Genomic DNA, 25169 nt, shown 5'->3' on the forward strand with positions numbered 1-25169 from the left:
AGTAGCAGATTTCTGTACTGACTATAGAGGGGAGGAGACAGACACCACACTTGCACCCTAGCACACTATTCTCACACAGACACCCACTCCCGCCCACTTATACTACTAATCACACACTCTCATTCCTTCTCCACCAGATCCTCTGACACAGAGCAGTCAGACTGAGACAAAGAGAAGTTCAGTAGATAAAAAGGAATTAGTGACTGTAATAGATAGAAAAGAATAAAGAGACAAGTAATAATAACAGGGAGAACAAGATTAGATAGAGAGAGCTAGGATTACCACATTTTCTTATCCTACTCACATGGATATATAGGGGCAACAGAAAACTTCTCCTTGTGTGTTTCTGGATTATGACCAAACTTTGTTGACCTCCATTCCTCAAACATACTCTGAGTGTTTCTACAATGTCTTGGGACTGCGGGCTGAGATATGTCTTCATGCCTCCTGTGTTGCAGCTGGGAGGTGTGTGTGCTTTGCGGGACAGCAGCAGCAGCGGCGGCGGAGGGATGGGCACCGTGTGCGGCCGCGAGGAGCTAACCAGCCGGCTGGGGCTGGAGGCCGTGCAGCGGCTGGCCAAAGACGGCTGTCGGCTGCTGCAGAACCACAACTACCGTCTACCCGACAGGAACCAGGCGGTGAGTAGAGAGTGCTATAGTTTGATATTATAGTACATCTTATAGTATCGGCAGGACTGCTGACGTTGTCTTGTGAACTCTTACCATGTAATCTGCAGACAGAGTTGTGGCTGCACGCTTAATGTGAGTGGAGAGTAATGGACGTCATGCGGTTAATGTTGTCATTACTGTCATCATTTTTAAGCAGGGACACACACACCTCAGGTCAGAGTTACTCATGGATTCAGGCCAGGGATCATGCGAGTAAATCCTCCTCAGCACCATCATTATTGGTGGTTCTGTCCAGCTAAGGGATAGGCACGCATGCATGCATGTATTTTCCAGCACGCCTGGCCTGTTTAGACCTTTTCTCAGTACATGAGGGCACAATTCTGCACTGACATGCACACGCCAACTAAAGTTATCACTGAAGACGCCCAGAGCTCGGGTTCATTCAGATCACTTTACTTTAAACATACACCAGTTCTGTAGCTCATCTAATGTGGGTGTTAATAATGGCTTAGCGCATCGTGATCTCATACTCTTTTTACACGCTGTCAAGTACTGTGTGTGTGCGTGTAGATGTGTGTGTGTGTCAGTTTGTTGGCTAGAGCTTATAATCATTCGTGGGCGCTTGCATGTGTATGTTCATGTGCTGCTTGCCCTGTGGCAGGCTGAGTCAGAGTGGGCTGATAATGAGTGGGGTGTTAGTGAAGCGTTGTACTGTATGATCCTGCTCTACAGTACACCTGAGGGCCGGAAACAAAGGAAATGCAGTCACATTTCACCCTGCATCACCGTGGTTGTGTGTCTGTGTGAGTCTGACTGAAGCCCAGCCTTAGGGATTTTCTAAAGTGTGCATAAATCTAGTTTCATTTCTTGAAAATGTACACAATAAAAATATACTGTATTTTATCATCTTATATATTAGAGGAGGGATGCAAGAGAGAGATCAACTAGACTCCAATCTAATCATTATGCTCTAAACATTTAGGTATCAATATCATTATATCTGTATTTAGACTCTTGAAGGATTTATCTCATGTAACATAAATCTGAGCAAGTATAGCTTTAAGTTAATGTAGTTTATTGATCCTGCAGTCGTGCCCATTTTTTACTTTGTCAGAGTAAACAGAACACTGTTTGGTTATTCCAGGATGTCAAACAGAAATTCAAAGCAGCCTGGCTGTGTGTAGATTTCTTTACATAAATGACGCATCAGCACTGAAAGCATTTTTTCTCTACAAAGTATAATTTACATTTAAGGTGCCTTATCGACAAAATCTTGTTGAAAAGAAAAAGTGCACTTGTTCATATACCAGAACACAAGTAGTGTAAGGTGCATTACTGGCCACATTTCTTATTTGATTTATCCATGCCTTTAATATTATAGCATAAAAGTGTGGTGTGACATCCCCAGGTGTTGCTGTATAGCACTACAGTGTAAGCAGTTTAAACTGCATGTGACCAATACGTGTGTCAGTTTTGAGCCAAACAACATCATAAATTATTAAAAACATCTTTTGAAACAAAGATGCTTTGCAGCCCTGATTAAACTCAGTTGACCTTTTATTCGTAGGTGTTATTGTTTCAGCTCATCGTTCAGCTCAGGCTGCAGAATTTAGCAGAAACCAAAGCTAGACGACCAGCTCGATACACAACAGAAACCATTCTCCTTTTACTGGGTTGTCATGGTGATTTTCTTTTTTTTTTTGGGACAGATAAGCTCTGACAAACCAGTGTGGGCTGTTTCCATAGTGATTTAACTCATGTGTCATTGCATTGCTTTGGGTTTTTCCATTTCTCAATAGTCATTTCTGACTTGCATTTTTGTTACTCTTCCACATTTAATCAGCATTAGAAGTTTCGAGAGGTCCACCTACACAAAGGGTTCTTCAGTGTTACACCATGCACTACACACTGGGCAGGTTTTGGGATTAATGCTTTATGTGTGTCCCACTATGTGTGGTTGCACATACTATCTGTGTGCTGCTGACTTAAAAGCATTGTGTGTTATACTCTTATCCATTATTTCCAGGAATCAGGCACAGAGCTATCATAACAAAGATATGGCTTGGTCAGTGTTGACACACACACATACATTAGCAGGAACAGGAAAGGAACAGAGAGTGCTTCCTTTAGGCTTTGCATGGGCATCCACCTTTCCTGACAATGTTACGTCATGCTGTGTGTCTGTGTGTGACTAACTGATAGAAACAGTGAGGGTAAAAGAGACTTTCAAATCCTGTACAAAGCTGAATATATATATAATAAATATATCCTTCGTTTTTCACACTCAAATTGAACTCTTTGACCCTGTGACGAGTGCAGCGTGTCCCCAGGTTTCTGAGCTTTCTTTTTTCTGTTTCGACTTCTCAAACCTTTCGAGCATGAAGTCTGCACAATTTGGAGACAGACAGGGGGCGAGGGAGCGGGGGGACAGGAAAAATTGGGTGAACGCAGGAGAGCTTGAGGAAGGAGCAACGAGAACAGGAAGAAACGGACCGATACACCTGTTAGCAGAGAACAAGTGACTGTCTAAAGAAATGTCAGAAGCTCTTTTTTTTATGCCTTTGAGACATTTCAGAAATGTCATACCCACAGTTTTTACCTACAGTTTTTTTAGTCTATACATTAGAGGTTGATATGTTGGTGTTATTGGGAGACAGTAAAGTAAGGAGGCATTGAAACAGGTCCATTATTTATTTGGAAAGCTCTCTCTTTGTCATTGATGTGTAACTGCCTGAAATCCCCTGTTTTTCCTTTCATATCAGATGTTTTGCTAAAACGCATGGCAGCTTGAGTAAAATGTTTCTGTTTTTTGTCTTTTGTAAATGCTGCTTTCTCCCACACTCCTCTGTCTCCCTCACTTTACTTCCCAGGCTCTTGCCTTTCATCTATCATTTCTTTTTTGTTCTCACTGTCTTTTTCTATTGCATAACTTTCTGACCCCTCCTCTCCACAAGTGCCCTTTTGGATAGTTTTACTTTTTCATGCCTCTGCGTCTTTTCCATGGCTACATTAAACGCTTTTTCTCTCATTTTGCTGTTTGCACTTACGACGTAGAAGCGTATGTGAGATGTTGCGTGCATGTTACTAATTGTCATAGTGTTACTGCTGCAAGTTTTACTTTGCTGCATTTTCTGAAAGATTTTTGATCTTGCGTGTGTTTGTGTTGTCTCACTGCCTTCCTCCATTCTTGGCTCAGAGTTGTTTTTCTTGGCATCTGTGTAAAGAATGTAAGTGTTGTCGGAAAGATCAACAGCTTGCTACTGAATCAGGAAGGCAGAACATTTTCTTCTCCTTTGTTTTTACAGTAGTTGTAATTGGTTACATAATGGGTGTGTTTTTTTAAGTGTATTTCTAGAGCACTTTATTATATATCTGATGGTGTAGAGTGACAGGAAGCGTCAACAGAGATAGAGAAGGGAGACTCGTGATAAAGCCGATCCCAGTCTCAGTTCAGTGCCGTGTCCCCTTTAGACCCTTAGGCCACCAAATCAGGGTCGCTGGGCGCGGTGTCTGTGCCAGGCCATAATGTGATTAATAATGGTTTGTCAGATGAGCTGTCACTGCTTTGCTAATATCCTGTTTGCATTTCTGTGTTGTTAACCCTTCCGTATGATTATTTTTAGCATGTTATAGAGGAAATTAAACATCATGTAATTAGGACTATGTCCTTTTATGAAAGTCCCTGTTCTCTACAGGTGGATGGTGTTTTTGTCTGCTTTTCAGGTCTGTGAATTCAGCTTAGTTTAGTGTTTGTGTTTATCTCGAAATTTAGATAAAGTTTAGCCCTAGGGGATTTCACAGTTGCATTCCTTGCTATTTTGGTATGAATGTTTTGGGCCTGACAAGAGTTAGGGGGTGGTGCTCAGGTTTCTTCTGTATAGAATAATTATATCAAAGTTATTACTTTGCTGTGTTTTGGAAGGTCTTAAGGTAACACTTAATGTTATATAAAGTAGAAGAACTAAGCAAAAAACAAACAAACCCCAGTGCAATGACATATTTATTTTCTTGTTGGCTTATCACAGTACGAGCTCTAAACATGGAAGTGTGATGGTTGAATAACTGTTCAGGTGATCAGCCTGATAGTCTACTATTCTAACAAGTTGGAGGGGGTGTAAAGGTACCATCAACCAGCAATTATCATTCCTTTAGAAAAGGAATTAGACACGCTACAGCACACTGGATGTGACGGCTGCTGCTGCACATCTGTGTCACACTCCCATAGAATATGAATCACTGAAACATGTCTGCACACACACACCACTTTGGGCATATTGTTTTGTCTGACACAAGTCAGATCCCACCTGCTGTCTCTTGGGATCAGACTGATCCTTTCATCGTACAATACCAGAGATGTGTGTGTGTTTGTGTGTGTGTGTGTGTGTGTGTTGCTCTCTGCTCTCTGCAAACTTGTCTCAGTTTTTTTTCTAAATGTTATACAGGTATGTTTGTGATTCAAAAAAAAACTCAACAAAAAACAAATATATACCCATTTCAATTATTTATTTTTACCAGTGAAACCAATATAACATCTCCACATTCACAAATATACATTTCTGACATTCAAAAACAAAACAAAAACAAATCAGCGACCAATATAGCCACCTTTCTTTGCAAGGACACTCAAAAGCCTGCCATCCATGGATTCTGTCAGTGTTTTGATCTGTTCACCATCAACATTGCGTGCAGCAGCAACCACAGCCTCCCAGACACTGTTCAGAGAGGTGTACTGTTTTCCCTCCTTGTAAATCTCACATTTGATGATGGACCACAGGTTCTCAATGGGGTTCAGATCAGGTGAACAAGGAGGCCATGTCATTAGTTTTTCTTCTTTTATACCCTTTCTTGCCAGCCACGCTGTGGAGTACTTGGACGCGTGTGATGGAGCATTGTCCTGCATGAAAATCATGTTTTTCTTGAAGGATGCAGACTTCTTCCTGTACCACTGCTTGAAGAAGGTGTCTTCCAGAAACTGGCAGTAGGACTGGGAGTTGAGCTTGACTCCATCCTCAACCCGAAAAGGCCCCACAAGCTCATCTTTGATGATACCAGCCCAAACCAGTACTCCACCTCCACCTTGCTGGCGTCTGAGTCGGACTGGAGCTCTCTGCCCTTTACCAATCCAGCCACGGGCCCATCCATCTGGCCCATCAAGACTCACTCTCATTTCATCAGTCCATAAAACCTTAGAAAAATCAGTCTTGAGATATTTCTTGGCCCAGTCTTGACGTTTCAGCTTGCGTGTCTTGTTCAGTGGTGGTCGTCTTTCAGCCTTTCTTACCTTGGCCATGTCTCTGAGTATTGCACACCTTGTGCTTTTGGGCACTCCAGTGATGTTGCAGCTCTGAAATATGGCCAAACTGGTGGCAAGTGGCATCTTGGCAGCTGCACGCTTGACTTTTCTCAGTTCATGGGCAGTTATTTTGCGCCTTAGTTTTTCCACATGCTTCTTGTGACCCTGTTGACTATTTTGAATGAAACGCTTGATTGTTCGATGATCACGCTTCAGAAGCTTTGCAATTTTGAGACTGCTGCATCCCTCTGCAAGATATCTCACTATTTTTGACTTTTCTGAGCCTGTCAAGTCCTTCTTTTGACCCATTTTGCCAAAGGAAAGGACGTTGCCTAATAATTATGCACACCTGATATAGGGTGTTGATGTCATTAGACCACACCCCTTCTCATTACAGAGATGCACATCACCTAATATGCTTAATTGGTAGTAGGCTTTCGAGCCTATACAGCTTGGAGTAAGACAACATGCATGAAGAGGATGATGTGGACAAAATACTCATTTGCCTAATAATTCTGCACTCCCTGTATTTTCACTTTAGACACAGATCGTTGCAAAAGCAGTTACTATCTAGTGCGTTGTTCACACTTTTATGAAGCGTAGCACATTTTTTTAAGATCTAGTTAGTGTTGTTTTCAGAGGTTTGGTTTCTTTTTATCAGTCAGTGGAAATGTTACATTACATAAATTGTTAATTTTATGGCCAGCTAAAGAGAAAAAACAGCCTTGCACTGACTCTCTGTGTCAGTTGTGACTGCTGCTCAGTCCTTCTGGCTGGGACAGAGACTGCAGCGAGCATCTGGAGGAGAGACGTCGCTTCTTTATCCATCTCTGCTCTCCTGCTCCTTTGATCTCTCTCTCTCTCCTCTGCTTTTCTCTCTTCTCCTCCGGCTCTTTCTTATTGTGCTCCTTCGTTCACCTGGAGCTCTGTTACTGTTACACTGCACCATCATAGCAGGAGCGTGTGTCTGTGTGTTTGTGTGCGTGTATCAGAGTCATGGATCAAGTTGCTGCACATTTATGGAGCCGGAGATCATTTAAAGCTGACATTCATAGATGTCCTCATTGTAATATAATTCTTGAAATCTTTCCAAAGGCAGAGGAAATGCAATCCTTCCCTTTGAAGCTGCCAACACAGGCAGTGTCTAAAAGTGTGGATTAAAACTGAGGTGTGAGTTTGCTTATGTGTTGGAAAAACACATAATAAGGGCAATATCTGAGAGGTTTACAAAAACTAGAATTGCATGCTAGCTGCTTTCTTTAATAGAATCACACAAACCATATTTTATATAATTACTGTTTTAAATGCATCCTTCGCTTTAATTTTATATTATTTATTGAACACCACGTAGAGACCACAGTTATAAGCTAAAGGAGGCAGTTGATTTGCTTAAATGTTTGGTAAAAGCAGATGGGAAATAAACAAAGTTGGCAAAAACCACAAAGAGTGTTCAAATCCACTACAGAGTACGTAAGAAAGTCACATGGGATGCGTCGTATTGTTCTGTACTGTTTGAAATCTTGCGTCTACTCCTTTAATCGCCTTCCAGCGGTTTTGTCCTTGCCTGACTATGTTATATTTTTCTCACATTTTCTCTTTTAGGAGGCGGTAGGAAGGGTTTGTCTAAAGGAGAGAGGTCGGGACGTATTGGTGTTGCGGAGAGTGACATCATCAGTGACATCGCCATCGGACAGGCCCTCACCAACATCGTCCGGGGGCGGGTCCAGAGAGGAGGATTGCGACAAGAGGTTGGTCCCTCCTCCTGCATAATGAGGGCCCTCCACACTAACAATGGCAATGAAAACATAATCATAGTCCTCCTGTCTCTTTTGGGTTTTTAGTTTTTTTTCTTTGGGATATCAAGTTGCAGACACACACTTTTGCATATGCAAGCAGAATATCAGTAGGGCTGTCAAAATTGTGTGGGCGTGTATGTGTTTGTCTAGGATAATGTATGCTTTGGCTTCTGGCAGAGTGCAGGAAGGAGAGAATGGCTTTTTGTTTTCAGCTGGAAGAGGAAAATAGATCACATAAGACTGGTTTACTTCCTTCCATATATCAGTGTGTTTTAGGATCTTATGCTGTACGTATAATTACACATCTGTGTTCCTTTCCAAGTGCAGTTCTTCGAAGTTGATTTCTTTGAATTGAATACACATAGCACAGCATACCACAGTCTTTGACCTAAGGCACAATGCAGGGAGTGTCAGTGACAGGCAGGTTAAGTGGGTGTATGTGTATGTGTGTGTAAGCAGTTTTCAGTGTTTTCCGTAGACGTTGGTTCTCTGTCAGAGTTACTGTAGGAGCTGTCAGAGAGAGGGTTTCAATCTCTGGAGCTCTCGGCTGACAGGAGCAGACAGCAGAGCAGTTTGCATCCAGAATGAGCGACCCTTACAGGGCTGAACTGGGAACAGTTTAGATATGAAGATGACCTCTGAGCTAGTCACGCTTGCAGAGGCAGAGGAGGATTTAGATGAAGATAGTGATGAAGACGATGACGATGAAGAGGAGGATAGCAGTCATGATGGTGATGGAAGCAAGTCAGAGATGTTTGCATTTAATGTTCCCCATTTTCGCTACATTGATGACGACGACGCGGAGGAGTATATGGACGAAGGCAGGGTGGCAGGGTGGAGGAACACAAGTGGTACTTGGTCCTCTTGCTATATTGAGGAAGATTACTGCAACTCTTCATCTTACAGGTATGTGGTGGTGTCCGGTACGCCGCTTAAGATTTTGGAGCATCTGCTAAGTGACCTACGATTGGATGACCAAAGAGGGGCACCAGAGAACAAGGAGAGCGGTGAGTTTGGAGACATGTAAACACACAAACACACATTTGATTGTCCTTGAAGCTGTAGTCAGAGGCATGTCTTTGTGAAGAACCATCTACATCATGGCATAAATGTGTAGAGTTTAATTGTAAGTCTTAGTATCTTGTGTTAAATGAGGCCCCACACCTCTTGCCAAGGACTTTGTTTCCCAGCTGCGCAAGTTACAACACAACCCAGCCCCGATCTCTCTGTCTCTTTTAATTTCCCCGAAGTTGGGTCAGACCTGTGAGGTATGAGCATTTCCCTGCTGTGTTTGAGCCTGTGTGTGGCTGCATGAGTCAGCCCTCAAACCATATCCAGGTTTGAGGGCTGTGCATTCATTCAGCCATGTCAGTGGCCACAAATATGAGGAGCATTCAGGAGGTTAAATGCTCTAATGGGTTTGTGAAATGATTGCCACGGGGTGCTTTAGGCAGTTGTGCCGCAAACGATTTCAGTGTTAACTGTCATGTCACATTTACACAAACCTTAAGTCTAGCTTATTACATTATGGATTGTTTTATAGTGCAGTAATCTTTTACTCAGGAAATATTAGCAATCCTTGATGTAATTAGTTAATCTTTTATCATATTTGAATTTAGAAAGCACTAAAATCGTGGTGAAAAATTGGCATTCTTAAATATCAATGGGTCTTGACTTCTTTCCTTCTAATTACATTTCAGAGCCATCACAGAACCCAGGTCCACTATAATAATGCTTTAATCACAGAGGGAGGTCTGGGTCCCGGCATTCATTTTATAAAACCCTGCACTTGTCTGTTAGCATCTATTCTAGACAAGGCTCCTTTATGCATCAGCCCCCTCAGCACCACCAGTTCCCAACAGTCCACAGGGAGCCATCTCACTGAATTGCAGGAAGCAAACGAAGAAAGACGGAGAGATAAATGTGGGAGAGAGAGAAGGAGAGCAAGAGAGGACTGAGATGGTCTTTGTGGAGGAGCTCTGTCTGATATTTATTTAGTGAAAATGAGAAAACACTTGCTTTTTTTATGACAGCACAGGGAAGGGAGGAAGTGGGAATGCAAAATTTATCTTCATCTTCTCCCCATCTGTGTGTGTGTCTATGTCTACCTTTGCATTATGGTTGGTGTTTCCTGAATAAGCACATATGTGTATGTGTGTGTATGCGTGTGTGTGTGAGTGAATGCATCAGTATGCCGTTTTAGGTGGCTTAACGGTGCAGCATGTTGAACAGGCTCAAACACGCTTCCGCAGCGATTACCCCAAACACCCCTCACCGTGCACCGTGCACGCACAAAGAGAACACAGACGCAACAAAAACACAGCAGCAGATTAGTGCGATTAGTTCAGCACACACACAGTTTCTCTCTCTTCTTGTTTCCACCCCTTTCTCTCTCACAAGAGATAAAATGCCCAAGGTCAGAACTCAGTGAGTTATTCATCAGGGTGTTATGTGTGTGTCTGAGCGCATGTGTTTGACTTTGTGTGTGCCAGCGGGTAAACGCAGAGGGCATATGTTGAAGATGAAAATGGATATTTATCATCACAGAGAGCTGGGAGAGGAGGAGGAGAGAAGTAGCAGGGGGAAATGTAATCGCTAAGAAGGAGAAAATGAAAAATGGGGGTGTGTGGAGTGGAGGAGGGGGTAGATGGGGATACTTTAGGATGGAGAGACAGAGGGTGGGAAACAGGAAAAGAACTCATAAATGGTCAAGAAAGGGCTCCACTTCCTCAGATTGAATAGGAAGTGTGAGGAAAGTGAGTGAACGGGGTTCTGAAAAAGTGATAAGTACTGTCAGACCTGCTTAAAATATTTCTCAAGAGTTGTGTTTTTATTTTTAAAGCAAAGGCCGTTGATAAAATATTAATGCTTCAGCCTATGCTCGGTCTTCTATAATTGATTTCTTTGCTCTCTGCCTGACAGAGTCATATGTGGGTCACACATTTTCCCAGGGAAAGAGTTGACACCACACACACACACACACACACACACACACACACACACACACACACACAGAGAGAGCAACTTCTTCACAGCACCAACAATGGCTCATTACCCATCTGCCACGAGGGCTGTTTATATTTGGTTCTTACCCATTGATCACCTGCTGAGTCTCACACACACTCTTGGCTTCTATCTTGCACATTAGCTCGCTCCACTCTGATAAATTTGAGTAGGTTTTTTTTTGTTTTTGAAGTTGTTTGGAAAATGAGCCAAGAGGAAGAAAAGCCTGACTTGCTCATTGTCATAGGTTTGTTTAAATTTCCCCCCGGGGACCCAAAAAACCTGGTGAGACATCAAAAATTCTCTTGACAAAGAAAAATAGCTCAATATTTAGTAAAAAGCAGCTTTGGGTAAAATTATAAAGAAAGTATAATCTGCTTCGTCAGGACTGTGTGGGAGTGATTGGTGACATAAGAAAGTAACTTTAAACTCCAGAATATTTAAATTAATGTCAATCCAAGTTTAATTATGCAGCAAATGGTTGTCTCAAGGCAGTTTATACTGTAAGATAAAGACACTGCAGTATTCTCGAGAAAACTCTAAGCAGTCAAACAGCTGGCTATGATCGAGCACTTTGTGTAGGTGGGAAAGAAAAACTTCCTTTTAAGAGGAAGAAACCTCTGGCAGAACCAGGCTCAGGAAGGGGGAGATCTCCATGTAAAGGGAAAGAGAAGAGTGTGAATGTTTGGAGTTGTAGTTTGCTATGTATCCATCTGTATCATTATTATTATTATTATTATTATTATTATTATTATTATTAATAAATGTGTACTATTAAAAATGCTTTGCTGGGAACTGTGAAAATGGGTTATAATTATCTTTGGATTCCTCACTATAAAGAGACACTGTTCATGTAACATGTGATTATTGCTGCTTTAAGTCTAGTCGAAGGGCAAGTAAAAGAAGAAAATAGGGCATTGAGCTCAAGCTTGAAGATTTATCGTTCGACCTCTCTTTTGTATCTTAAAAAGCTGTAATTGATTTTTAAAGTGAAACTAACTTCTGCTGCTCATCTGGGGAAATCAGAAGTTAATTGAAAGATAGAAGAATATAAGATACTTTGTTTTGGCTTTCCACATCTTAATCCCACAGATAAGGAGAAAACATATCTTGGATTTTAGATTTTTAACAATGTTTTTTTTCTGTTTTTCAGAAATGCTGCTGGATGATTTCCTGTTAACGTATCTGGTGTTCATGTCCACTCATGACCTCTGTCAGGCCCTGCTGGGACAATATCCTTACAAGGAAAACCATGCATTGATTCAAACACAGTCATATTAACACACATATTTCAGACTCCATATTCCCCTTTGTTGTTCCTTGACCACAGTCACCTATAGCAGCGCACGCTGCAGGGGCCAGGAGGAGGGCAAAGATGCCCTCTTCAGGAAACGTAAAGTACTGCAGCTTGTTTCCCACTGGAGCAGACTCTATAAGGATTTCCTAAAGGAAGAGGAGCACGTCAGGAGCTTCATGAAGGTATGGCCTTTATTTCTGATTATATAGTTTTAAAGACATGTTGAGTTTGATCCAGTCTTGTCTTCTCTTAAATGTATTGCTGAAGAACATCAAAAGGCTCATTCATCTTCATTTGTCTCCCTGTCTTCTAAATTAAGTTGTCCTTCCTTAAGTTCTGCATGACTGGACATCAAGTGCTTTTTAGAAAGGATAAGGAGCTTTGTGTATGTGTGTTTGTGCACATGTGTGCGCTTGCTGCATGTCATGACAAACTGATCGGCGTTCCTGCCTTCTCCCACAAGCAAATCCTTCATTACTAGATTCATCTCATCCTTCTGGCAAATAATAAAATGCAGGAGTTTCTGAATGTATCGTGAGATGTGTTTTGTATGACTTCACAGAAGAATCCAAAATAACAGTGACAATTATTATACAATTATGATGCTTTATTCCACATTATAATCTGGTAGCTTCTTCAATTTGTATCACGTATGGGCATGGTAGTGATTGAAAGCACACACAGAATCCTAAGTGTCACATAACCTCCCATAACTCACATTTTTCTTCACAAACGCTGCTTGCGTCTGTCTGCGTTCTTGTTATTTTCACATGGTTCGCTGCATCGACTCGGGATGTCTCTGACACCGAAGGGGAAACAAACAAACACACACAACACAATCAAACGTGTACACCCACACGCACACACATATACTCGCACATCACTTGTCCCTCCGTAACCTGACGGCTCCGTTGCTCGGTGCCGGGTTGCCATGGAAACCAAAGTGGTAGGGTTGGCATTGGTATAATCTCAAATGGAGTGTGTAACCCAGGTGATAGTTGCCTAGTAACAGAGGAACGAGAGGGGAATAGGGACCGGAGGCTACAGTGGGTCAATGACAACGATAAGGAGGCGTCTGGAGATGCGTGTGCGTTTGTGTGGATCCGTGCAAGTTCTGAGAGCTAATTCAGTTGCGTCACTTATTCTGTGACATGTCCAGGCATAGGTTTAAGTACTGCACTTGGTGATGGAGGAACTATCACACTGGAACTAAAGGAGTTAAACAGAATGCATGTGTTTAGGAATGTAGCAGTCTATTCCCAGCATTGGTGTCTGTGCTGCTCCACCTACACATTACACCTACAGTTCAACTATGGAAACCCATGCCATGAAGCTCCCGGTGCACAATTTTTTTGTTGATGTTAACACCAGAGGAGATTTAGAGCTCTGCAGTTACTGAGTCAGCAGAGCGTTGGCAATTTTTACACACTATGCGCTTCAGAACTCGGTGACCCCGTTCTGTAATTGAGTTGCTGCCGTTCCCAATCACCTCCAGTTTGTTATAATACCACTTAGAGCTGATTGTGGAGTATCTAGGAGAGAGGGAATTTCATGAGCTGACCTGTTATGACAGTGACATCCTATCACAGTACTCTGCTCAAATTCATTGAGCTCTTTAGAGCGAAACATTTTTTTTAAACAAATATTTGTAAAGGCAGGTTGCCTGGTTAGGGTTTTGATTTTTATACACATGTGGCAATGAGACCTAAAACACCAGTATTCAAAGATTTTGGTGTGGCAACGTAGTCAAAGTAAAATTGATATTTATACAATTGATATTTTTAGCTCTGATGTGCATCCAGACAAATGTGTTATTGTTACGCCCCACTTAATGAACGGAGTGTCGACTGGAGTGAGGGGTAACACAAAGTGAAAGGGAACACATGAACTACTGGAGAAGTAGATGTCGGTATACAAGATTTATTGCCTAAAACTACTACAGTACAAAAACACAGGGAAGCTCTTTTCTTCAGGGTCTCCAAGGCCAAAACAATAAACAAAACACCCCCTTTTAGCTAGAAATCAAAACCAAGTACTCACTAACCAAAAACAAAATACAATGGCTGAGCTCCCTGTCTAACCAAACCAGGAGAAAACAGGTGAAACAAAAATGGCAGAGAACCCCTACCTGCTTCCACAATGACAAACTAATTAACACAATAAGGGCACACCTTCGCTCACAATAAAAGAAAGAAAAACCAAAGTTCACAGAGGGTAAGTTCTCACACACATACACACAAAGGCCCGCTGCCCAAAACTCTACAGCTCACAGCTCTGGCAACATGGGGAAAATGGCAGGGGGTGTGGCAGTTTAGGATGGCAGACTATATGCCGTGGCTGACGAGCTGGAACATACCTCAGCTGCGGCTCATGAGGCAGACCTGCAACACAAGAAAAGGAGAAAAACAACTCTTCTACAGAGGGAGAGCCACTAGAGGTCAGCGACCGTAACACCCCCCCACATAAATACAAACCCGTGGTTTGTCAAATTATCTCGATAACCAAAATGATTAATCAAGTCCGTAACCATTGCATCACCAAATTGCAGGTTTTCCACCTACCAAACCCCATAGCAACGGTTAGGCATTGTCAGCGGAAGCTGCCAACCCCATCTCAATGGGTTCAAAATACTTACTGAAGGTGGCCCCAGACCCTCAAAACAATGTCTCATGTGATGGCTAGGGCTTTTTTGAGCCATCACATGTGGAGAACACAGGCAGTCAGAAGACCTTTCTGCAACACTTTGCAGACGATTCCTCAAGTCACCGGTACAGGCATGTTTGTTAGCCAGGGTTGCGGGTCTTACTGGTGGTTTTATACACAGCCTGTCCCCCTGCGGGTCATTTTGGGGACCTGGGAAATTGTCAACCAGCGGCCACTCAGGGTTAATTGATCCCTTACACTGACCACAGGAGCCCCTTAAACAACTATGCCCCAAGTGTGGTCCTTTGCTGGGCCTGACAACCTTGTTAGTTTGAGAACCATGAGTGACTGTTTTCAAATCAGGCCTTCTTCCCTTTCGATACGCTTTCCGCTTAAGTGCCAGTTTCACACAATCAGCAACCACATGGCCAGGCTTGTGGCAGAAGAAACACAGTTTTGCTTTGGAACTTGAAACCACCACTTTTTCAGCCTCGTTAGCTGGCTCCCTCCTAGCTCTCCAAGATGTATTGTAGTGAGAAGGGATGTCACATTCTACGGCATTTGTTTTATGAGTTAGGGTAAACTCATCTGCCAGTATGGCAGCCTGCTGTAAAGTGGAAACCCTCTGTTCACTTAAATAAAGAGCAATACACTCAGGAACAGAGTTTTTAAAATCCTCCACAAGCATGAGCTCACGTAACGACCCCAAACTTTTAACCTGGCTTGCAGAGCACCACCTACCAAAAAGCTTTGCCTTCTCCCGAGCAAAGTCAAGGTAGCACTGACCCTGTGCCAACTCCAAACCTCGAAAGTTCTGCCTATAGGCCTCAGGCACAAGTTCATAGGCTTGGAGGACAGCACTTTTAATCTTTTCATAAACTAGGCTGTCCTGCATAGACAGACCAGAGCAAACTTCCTGAGCCTTACCTGTGAATTTACACAGCAACATCACCCCCCACACATCTTCAGGCCACTGTAATGCAGTTGCTATGCTTTCAAATACACTGAAGAAGCTCTCAACACTGGATTCACAGAAAACGGGAACCAGGTGGATGTTATTACTTACAAACGAGCTTCTAGACACCTGTTTACCAACAAATGGCGTTCCAGTTGAATCAGCTGGAGCTGACGAGCACTGGGTGTGCAATAGCAAAGAAGTCACCTGTCTAGATATGTCATGTGACCTCCAATTTTGGATAAAAGAATAACAGACAAAAAAAATGCACATTTGATTTTGCTCCCTGATGTGACAGTTTTTCTACATGACAATGAAGGGAATATGTCTGGTTTTCAGACAAAATAAAACGTTTAAAAGATGTCATCTTGTTCAAACGTCTCCCCAACAGGGAACTAATCCCCGCCCAGGATTACTCCGAAAATAAAAAAGGCAAAATAACAAAAGAGTGCCCGAAGGAAGAACTTAAAACGAAGCTCAGCTGGACACTCACCTAACTAAAGGTATCAGACACAGAATGCGTTATAGATGCGTTATAGATTTTCTTTTTCTTTTAGTATCTGGGTTTAAAAGTACAACATTAAGTAACAGATAAATGTAAAATGTTGAACTGATGCTTCCATATTTATTAGACAGCATGTATTTTGATAAAACAATTACAAATAAAGCAGTTTGGGGTTTGGCTAAATGAATCAAGACAATCTGATTAAGTTAACTTTGGTTATGGGGATTCTGTCACGGTTTGCCAGGGCAAACTGTAGGGATGTGGGGAAAGGAGGACCCAGAACGCAGGACTCTTCACTGCAAGCGGTGCGTTTATTTACAGTGCAAAAAAGCAATAAATCCCCGTGCTCTCCCTTTACTCCCGTGTCGTGTCTTCTTCCCGAAAAGTCCCAGTTTAGTGCTCTCTGCTCCTGTGTCTCTGCACTCCCCGTGCTCACTGCTGTCTCTCGTCCCACACTCCTCCTGAGGAAAACAATAGAGGCAGCCGTTAAAACACTTAATCCAAGCAGGAATACACTCACTGACTTTCCAACTAAACTACAAGACTGACGTGAAGTCTAACGCAATAAGTTCAGATAACTATGGCACATACACAGCTGTTTATTACACAGTCAGCGCAGAGTGATCCTGGTTGTTATGTTGCATTGAGGTCAGTCTTTGTATACATGTGTTTATAAAATGTTCCTCACACTAAAAGCTGTGATTGGCTCTTATGCCTGCTGTGCAATAGAGTGAGGACACATTCTTTTTTTTTTCTGGCTCAGACAACCTTTACCATTAGTCAAGAAGTATTTAGCATGAATCATGTGATCATGGATTTTAATAACATTTCCTTTCTCTGTCTGTCAGACTCTGTACAGGTGTGTTTTAGAAGATCTGTACGAGTTCCCCATATTGGAGAAAGACCTGAAGGAGTTTCAGAAACTTCTGCGTCGCAGGCAGTAAGAGACATTAAAGAAGCATGTGATGATGTGTAAACTCATCTGTCTGCCTTATTTTGACTACCCGTAACCTCCTTCACTCCTTCACTAGTTTCTTTGTTTCTTGTAGCACGGTGGATGACTGCCCTCCAAACCAAAAGGTATAACACACAAATGGATATGAGAGAGAATCTGTCACATATTTAGAAAAAGATTGACTCACATTGGCCACTGTACTTACTGACTTATCCACAACAAGTTAAAACAGATGGAGGATCTGTATTTTTGCATTGTTAAATAACACAGAAACAACATTTTTAGATTTTCTTTAAGCAGTGTAGGTGCTGATGGAGATAATATAGGTGCTATCAGTGCCTAATAACATCCAGCACAGACTAGATAAAGCATTTCAAATCTCCATTTGTCCTCCGCTCTTCTCGCAGAGCAAACAAACGTATCAGCATATGAGTCTGAAGGAAAACTGTTTGCAGCTCCGCAGTCCACAGACCGATACCAGAGAGGGTGAGTAACAGACACAGACATACACAATCACTGCCCCAAACTCTACACAGTTATGCATAATTACAGTTGTGGAGTGTAATTTTAGTTTGCACATGCAAATTGCTTAAATTGTGTTTTCAACTATATTTTTGGCAAAAACTAACTGAAGTTTTCTTTCTCCAGCATTTCAGCATTCATTTATTTTAGACATTTACTCTCGCCATGTTTGCGTGTTTTTCAGTTATTTGCTGCGTGTACGTGAGTGCCGACTCCTACCTGAGTGTCCACACGCATCCCTCGCTGGAGGCCCGTGAGCTTCTGCGGATTGTGGCTCTGAAGATGGACAGAGCAGAAGAGGACATGGTGCTCGCCGTGGTGTCGCACACTGGAGGTAAATGCGATTCAAGCACAATTCAAGTAGAACATATAGTCAAGATAGTTTTCTAATATAAGCAATATGTGGGATTTACTCCTGCTGCCTGACCTGCTCCTCAAAAATAGCTGTACAAGTCCTCCTAGCTGGGAATCACTGATCCATTTTCTTGGCTCTCGTTCATCTCTCTCCTTCTGTCTGTGTTTGTCTCTGAAGAGCGGAGGGTGTTACAGCCCAGTGACTGTGTGTACTCTGAGTCTCTGACCCCACAAGGAAAGCTTGTGGCCTGTCGCAGGGATCTTACTGAGATCTTGGTATGTAAATGGCTGCATTTTTTTTTGTCTTTCTGTAACATTCAGTCTTTAAAAGAAGCTCAAGTTGCAGCTTGCAGGTCCAAAGCAAAACACAGCAAACAAAGTTAGTTATTTAGCCTCTGTATCACTTTCTTGACAAATCAGGCATGAAAATGAGTATTTCACTTCCCCAGCAGACATATTTTCAGTGTTGCAATGAGTCATGCAGCAGCAAACTGGAGAGGCTCAGGCCTGGTGATTGTTATTAACTCTGACTCAGTAGGAGAGGAAAACGTGTGAGCCACAATTATTGTGTGGTTGCCCGACAGTGACATCTGGACTGGAAAGTGCCGTTTCAGGGCACCTTTGTAAAGGGGCATCATCATCACAGAGTGAGATCTATGTCTGAATGTCTTAGCGGCTAGAGCCTGGCTGATTTGTTGGTGGGGCGATATTAGCTATCTGCAGCACTATCGTTATCGGCGTTTATAACAGCTGATAAATGAAAAGGTCCCAGAACAGATGTGGCCATAATGCCACATACACACTGATGCAGATGCAAATTGACTAATGCTCCTGATAGGATTTTATTTGAGCATGCCTTGTCTTTTTGTGCAATAATTTAAATTTCTCTACGGGTTTGTATGTGCAGCCTCCTTTAACAGACAGTGCTGAGCTAAGCAGGAGGCCAGTTCGACTCCTGGGCATCAACACCTGGGATGTGGCAGCTGCCCTCACACACCTGGATTGGAGTCTCTTCAAATCCATTCACGAGGTATCCACTCATACAGATGAATGTATGTGGTGTATGCACAGAGTTTTAAATAAATTCATATTGACGACAGATGCTGCTGAAGTTTACGCATCAGAATATAAGCAAATGCTCAGCGAGACTTCCTGGATCATGAGCACAGCTCAGCCAGCAGCTGAGTGGCTTTTTAGATGTGTTGTTCTTGTAAAAACTTTAAACATAGCACAGATGAAGAGACACAGGCTCCATCTTGGCGTGCTTTCCCATTTGGTACTAGAGTACATTTGAGCACTTTCTTTTTCTTTCCTGGTTTTATATCGTATACGAGAATTGTTTTTGTTTCAGTTTTTGATTTTAAATTCAAAAAAATTAAGCAATAGCAAGATTAGAGTGAAACAAGCAATGGCGAGGTAGCCTCGTTTATAGAGGGAGAACACACCCAAGGATGTGTGATTCTTGATGTGTTTCACTCACACTCTTTCTTTCCGTCAACATGCAGCAGGAGCTGGTGTACTACACTCTCAGCCGCGCTCCTGGCACTGGCCACACGGCGGCGCTCTCAGTCCTGCTGCAGCGCTGTAACGAGGTCCAGCAGTGGGTCATGTCCGAGGTGCTCATGTGTGTGTCGCTCAACAAGCGAGTACAGCTTCTCAAGAAGTTTATCAAGATTGCAGCTCAGTAAGAACAGAACACACACGTGGTCATGTAAACAAAATGAAGAGTATGTTTTAAGCACATCATGTTTTATCTCCTTTTTTTAATAACATTTTTCTGCTTCTGCCTGTGTTGCACACAGCTGTAAAGCCCAGAGAAATCTGAACTCTGCATTTGCCATCATCATGGGTCTCAACACAGCTGCTGTCAGTCGACTCAACCAAACGTGGGAGGTAAGTCTTAACAGAACTGAGTCTGTTCATTACGATGCCTATTTTCAAGTCCAGCTCTGAGCAAACGCTTTCCCTTTCAGAAATGTCCGGGGAAGTTCAAGAAGCTCTTCTCAGAGCTGGAACTCATCACGGTGAGACCTGGTGGACAGAGATAGAGAAACACGCAGAGATGAAAATGTGCTATTCCTTTAAATGCTTCCTCCTTTTCTTTACTCTGCTTTCTGTTTTCCTCCATCTCTTTTTCCAGGATCCATCTCTAAACCACAAAGCCTACAGAGAAGCCTTCAAGAGGATGAAACCTCCTAAGATCCCTTTCATGCCTCTTCTCTTAAAAGGTATCTACTCTAAATCCTACACACACGTGCGCACACACACACACAGAAACACTGAATGAATCCCTAATAAGCCCGTCTCCTGCTTTTAGATATCACTTTTATCCACGAGGGAAATAAGACCTTCCATGACAACTTGGTCAACTTTGAGAAGTTGGTGAGTTTGAGTCATTTCTTTAATGTCTTTCAGTGCCTCAAACCATTTTCATGTGACATTTAAGTATTTTTTCCTTTCAGCTTCTCTAGATTTATTCTGCAGACTTAAGCTTTGCAGTGTAGGTGATAATAAGGTCACGATACTTGGATATTTGTATTGTGACAATGAAAGAGTGCAACAGTGAGATTTTGGAAGTAAAAATCACATTTATATTTTTCATGGGTGTTTTGATTATGAGCTATAATGTTGTAATCATCCAAAGCAGACTTACTAAGAGCTTTTTCTGAAATGTCAGTGGAGAAAACAAATGGGAAATTCATGTTTGTGCTCAGGGTCCTTAAAAAAGCAGGGACTGTTGTGCTCTGTAGTTTTTGTTTTGTCAGTATTCTGCAATATATTATAACAATACCAAGTTGCATCTGTGGTGAATACATCATACATCTGATGAAGGCACCATCTACTATTTGTTGTCAAGTTGACTGATGAAAGTAGATGCTTTGTATTTCCAGAGTACATGCTGAGTGGTGAATCCACCATCACCAATAGTAAAACGCTGGCCTGTTGAAATGTGTTTGGTTTGTAAAAAGATGGATGTTTTGGACAAAAGAAAAGCTCTTGATGTTTACCAGAACAAATGTGATCTTTCCAGTTTAATGTCACCCTAATGCAACATGTGTTCTCTTAAACCAACAGCATATGATTGCAGACACGGTGAGAATGATTCGCCACTGCCAAAGTGACCAGTCAGGTGGGTTATGTCATTTTTTTACTGAACTGAATCTTTAGGTTCAAAGTCGCGCTTCTGATCACTCTATAGTGTAGTTAGGAAGGACATCCAATGTAAAACATATCAAACATGCAGGTTGCTGAAGTTTAGGTACTTATTAAGTATATGGTATATATTTTTCACAGTGTAAACAAATCATATACTTCCAGTAGTTTATAATCCATAAAGGAGCTGTCACATATATGTATGTACTACACATTAGAAGTTTGTGTCTATCTATAATGCCATGACATCAAAAAGTAAATATAAATATTAAAAGATAGTTGTTTTTTTTCTGGAAGCTGTTGTTTATGCTGTTTTCAAATCCTTGAGAAGAATCTGTCGCCATCTGCAGCTCAGTTAGTGTACTGCATTTTTACCTGAGTCAGTTTCTTCCAGTTTCCAAGCAACCATTTCCAGACAGTCTTTTATTTCTTTCCAAGGCTGTAATACAGCGTGTTTGTAGTAACTGTGTGTGTATGTTGTGTTGAATCCACTGATGTGTGTGCGTTTGTCTTTTAGGCAACGAGGTAATTGGGGTCGACAGTGCGGAGGTGAGGGCGAGCGTTCACTACCTGCACATTATCGACAATCAGCAGACGCTCTTTGAACTTTCACACAAACTGGAGCCCCGCGCTTAAACAGAGACGCATGCACACACACACACACACACACACACACACACACACACACACACACACACACACACAGAGACACAATGGTGGAAATGCTGCTGTGTGACGTAGAGGACGCTCTGTACACGACAATGTCACATGCCGACAACAAATTATGCTACCAGCTGTGGTGCCAAATGGACAACAAGGTGTGCTCTGGTAAAAGCCAAACACATGCCAAGAAAGGATTCATAAACTGCGCACGACCTGTGAACTTTCTACAAGAACCGAATCTGCGCAGCGAAGTGGAGATTTGCCAAACGCAGACACAGAGCAGAGGAGGCTGTAATTAGTTTGTACAGTATCTATTGGACTGAGTATGTCATCGTTTTGTTCTTGTGATCGATCTTTTGTTATTTATTAGCCTGTTCAGCAGGTGGAATTTTTAAACTTTATTTTTTTTGCCGTCACGTCATCGTGCCCCCTGAGGGGTCAGTAAGGAGTCGATAGCCTCCTCGTTACATTTCAGTTCAGCTACAAACACAAAAGCACCTGTAGAGGAGTGAAGGACCTGTGGCCACAATCGCTACTGTGGGTGCTCTAATCTGATTTTATCTACATGGAACATCTTTGACTTGTGATACATTAACTCCGCACATGCTGTAGTTATTTAGTTGATGGGGTGCAGCTTTTTTCTTGTTACTGTGATGAGGCAGCACACTTTCCACAGCGATACTCACTCAGACTTTCTCTGTGATCTATAGAGTCTGTGAGTCAAGGTGCACCGTTAACAGTGAAGGAAACACTGGACAAGCTGAAGTTTGTTTTTGTCCAACTCCTGTTTGACTTTTAAGGCCGACGCCCTTCGCGCACTCTTCTCTATGGTGTTTTTGTGTGAACAGTTACTGATAACACTGCATTGTGTATATGGACCTACACATTTTTCAGTGCCAAAACTCACGTGGAGTCTTGCAGCACAGATTGTTCTATGAGGCTCTTGGTTTGTTTGGGAATCCGTGTCTTTTTGTCACAGAGTTTTATTTCCTGGAATAAGGAAAATCTGACGTCTTAGTTCTCACTGAGATGCTGTTTGACTTCATCGTGACTGAGTTCAGGTTGTGTGTGTGAGATTGTATCGGGCTTCTGTTGAAACAAGGCCCCAGCACAGAGCTATGTTCTTTTTTTTATGTTTGTTGTTGTGTTTTATTGTGTTAGACAGATAAAGTATTCCAACTCAAGACATAAATAATAGCTTTGTGCCACAGAATTGTGGTTTAATTCTGTACCCCTTGAAGCGCTTTTTCTAACCTGAGTGGTTTCTGTCGTATTTCAGGTCCACTTATAGAACAAAATGACTGAGTGTGCCTCAGAAGTTAGTGAGGGCGGTCTCTGCCTACCTTTAGAAAAACCCAGAAACTAGTCTAATGGTCATAAAACCACATCTTTCTTGATATATGCTGAGGTGTCAGAGGTCATCATTAAGGGTTCAATAAGAGTTAAGAGGAGATTTCGATTAATTCCTACTGACTGAAAATATCACTTCATACAGAAGTGGTCTCATGTAAACTCTTTGAAAGATAACAAAGGGAGAGACTGAATAATGGAAGCACAATTACAGAGAATTCCTGTATAATAACACGTGCATGGATGGGATATTTAATTTTGGTTCTTCTATAGATTGTTGAACCTTTTAATTGTGGTTCTCCTAAAGAAATCTACTTTTAATCCAATTAGTTCCCAAGTTATGTTGTTGTCTTGTTGATAAAGCCATAAGACGTGAAAAACCCTTATTTAATATTTCCATTAGTAGAATCTGCCGTCTTGTTACACAAACTATCACTCTGCGAAAGAAATTGACTACTGGATGAATCACAGAGGAGTAATGACAGATGATGAGAAATAGAGATTAAGGGAAAAACATACTAGTATTTTCATTGTTTTGTGCCCGATATCTGTTCATGTCTTGCCTGTTTTTTCAGCAATACATTTCTGCTGAGTGGGAGGAAACATCTGTAGGCTTTCTTCCACATTGCCACATGTGTGTTGCATTGTTTTTGATTCTTCTAAGGCAAGACATTAGGATGAAGTGCAATACAGTAGAAATGTTGCCACAAGTGTCCACCATCATCATTTAAACACTTTCACAGCAAAGAGCTGTTTTTTCCACCTCTAGATCAGAACCTTCTTAAAGTTCTTGACACTGTTTTAGTGCCAAAGGCATCGTTGGTTCTTTACAAGAAAGAACTCAAGGATGTGAAGGTGAAGAGTCACGTTAAACATAGTTCTTGTGTTATAAGCTGCTTCTCACTGTGCATTAAAGATTCTTTGAAATATACACTCTAACCCTTTTGTTGTCACTGAGTGTTTTGCAGACACAGCTTTAGTCTGCATTTCATTGCTTTGTATTTATCTCAAGAGTCTTGGAGTCGTGTAAAATCCTCGAGTCCAGTCGTGCTTTAGAGAAAGAAAACTGACACGTTCAGAATTAGTTAAAAGTCGGATTGAGCATTCATCTGTATACATCTGATGTTTGCCATCATTTGCTGCACGTTGCTGCACTAAACAAATTTAACCTTCTTATTACTTTAATTTGTTTGGCTTTATTTTTTCTCTTCAAATTTTTAAAGATTCCTTTTTTGGTTGTGGGGAAAGCAAGCTGGTGATTCTTTGCCTGGCTGGAGGTGATGAATGAGAGCCATGATCTGTTTGAATTCAGTGTCACATGAAGGCCTCGTGGTAGTCATTTTTACTATTAACCTGTAAACAAAGCGCACATGCACACACACCTCTGCTCGTTGTGTTGAGAGAGCAGAAGTTATTTATTGTAATATATTGTTTATTTATGTATTTCATAGGTGGAAAAAAATGTCTCTGTTTTTTGTGCCATGTCAGGAACTTTAACAGTGCAGAAGAAGATGTTTGTGGTTTGAAACTGCAAAAGAGGGAAAGTAAAAGGACTTGCTGTCACGTTCTGTGGCCACATGAGGGCAGCAGAGGACCAGATCAGAGATCAGATTTCTTTTGTTGTTGTTGCTTTTTTTTGTTAGCAGTAAAAACTGTAATAGGGAGGAGACCAACAGAGACTCTATGTAGTGTTACTCGGCCACTGTTATGAGTGTCTAAAGTTACTTTTTTTTTTAGAACAGTGTTGTTTAAAACCTGTTTGCATGACGAAAAAAACAAAACAAAACCACAATGTTCACAATACAAGAGAGGACATGTTGAAGGCTTTGTACTATTGTAATATTGTTGATGTGTAAATATATGCCTATGTTTGGTATGTTATTTATCTGTTGTAAATGGGGAAAAAAAAAGAAAGTCAACCACAAAGCAATACGTCTCCCTTTGTCTCCCCTCGACCTTCAGACGGCTGAAGTCACGTCTTTTCTAAAGCTGCGTTTTACTATGTGAAGATTTTACTGAAAAGGAATAAATTATAGGTTTTATGTGACATA

At 41.8% G+C, this 25169-nt stretch overlaps 1 protein-coding gene across 1 annotated transcript in view; it reads left to right on the plus strand.

Moving 5' to 3' along the window:
* The window catches only part of rapgef5a (Rap guanine nucleotide exchange factor (GEF) 5a), a 50450-nt gene extending 25281 nt beyond the window's left edge, over positions 1–25169 (plus strand). The window contains exons 9-26 of the mRNA XM_085262023.1: positions 459–638; positions 7525–7670; positions 8625–8725; positions 11875–11953; positions 12056–12200; positions 16970–17061; positions 17171–17201; positions 17484–17562; positions 17783–17932; positions 18131–18228; positions 18860–18982; positions 19458–19636; positions 19755–19845; positions 19926–19976; positions 20093–20180; positions 20270–20334; positions 21028–21082; positions 21623–25169. Of these exons, the coding sequence (XP_085118149.1) occupies positions 459–638; positions 7525–7670; positions 8625–8725; positions 11875–11953; positions 12056–12200; positions 16970–17061; positions 17171–17201; positions 17484–17562; positions 17783–17932; positions 18131–18228; positions 18860–18982; positions 19458–19636; positions 19755–19845; positions 19926–19976; positions 20093–20180; positions 20270–20334; positions 21028–21082; positions 21623–21741 (1872 nt within the window). The 3' untranslated portion in view covers positions 21742–25169. The remainder of the gene's footprint in view (positions 1–458; positions 639–7524; positions 7671–8624; positions 8726–11874; positions 11954–12055; positions 12201–16969; positions 17062–17170; positions 17202–17483; positions 17563–17782; positions 17933–18130; positions 18229–18859; positions 18983–19457; positions 19637–19754; positions 19846–19925; positions 19977–20092; positions 20181–20269; positions 20335–21027; positions 21083–21622) is intronic.

The sequence above is a fragment of the Mchenga conophoros genome, linkage group LG22, assembly GCF_057382185.1.
Source record: "Mchenga conophoros isolate Kocher_MC1m ecotype Shallow Benthic linkage group LG22, M_conophoros_male_GT1.1, whole genome shotgun sequence".
NCBI lineage: Eukaryota > Metazoa > Chordata > Actinopteri > Cichliformes > Cichlidae > Mchenga > Mchenga conophoros.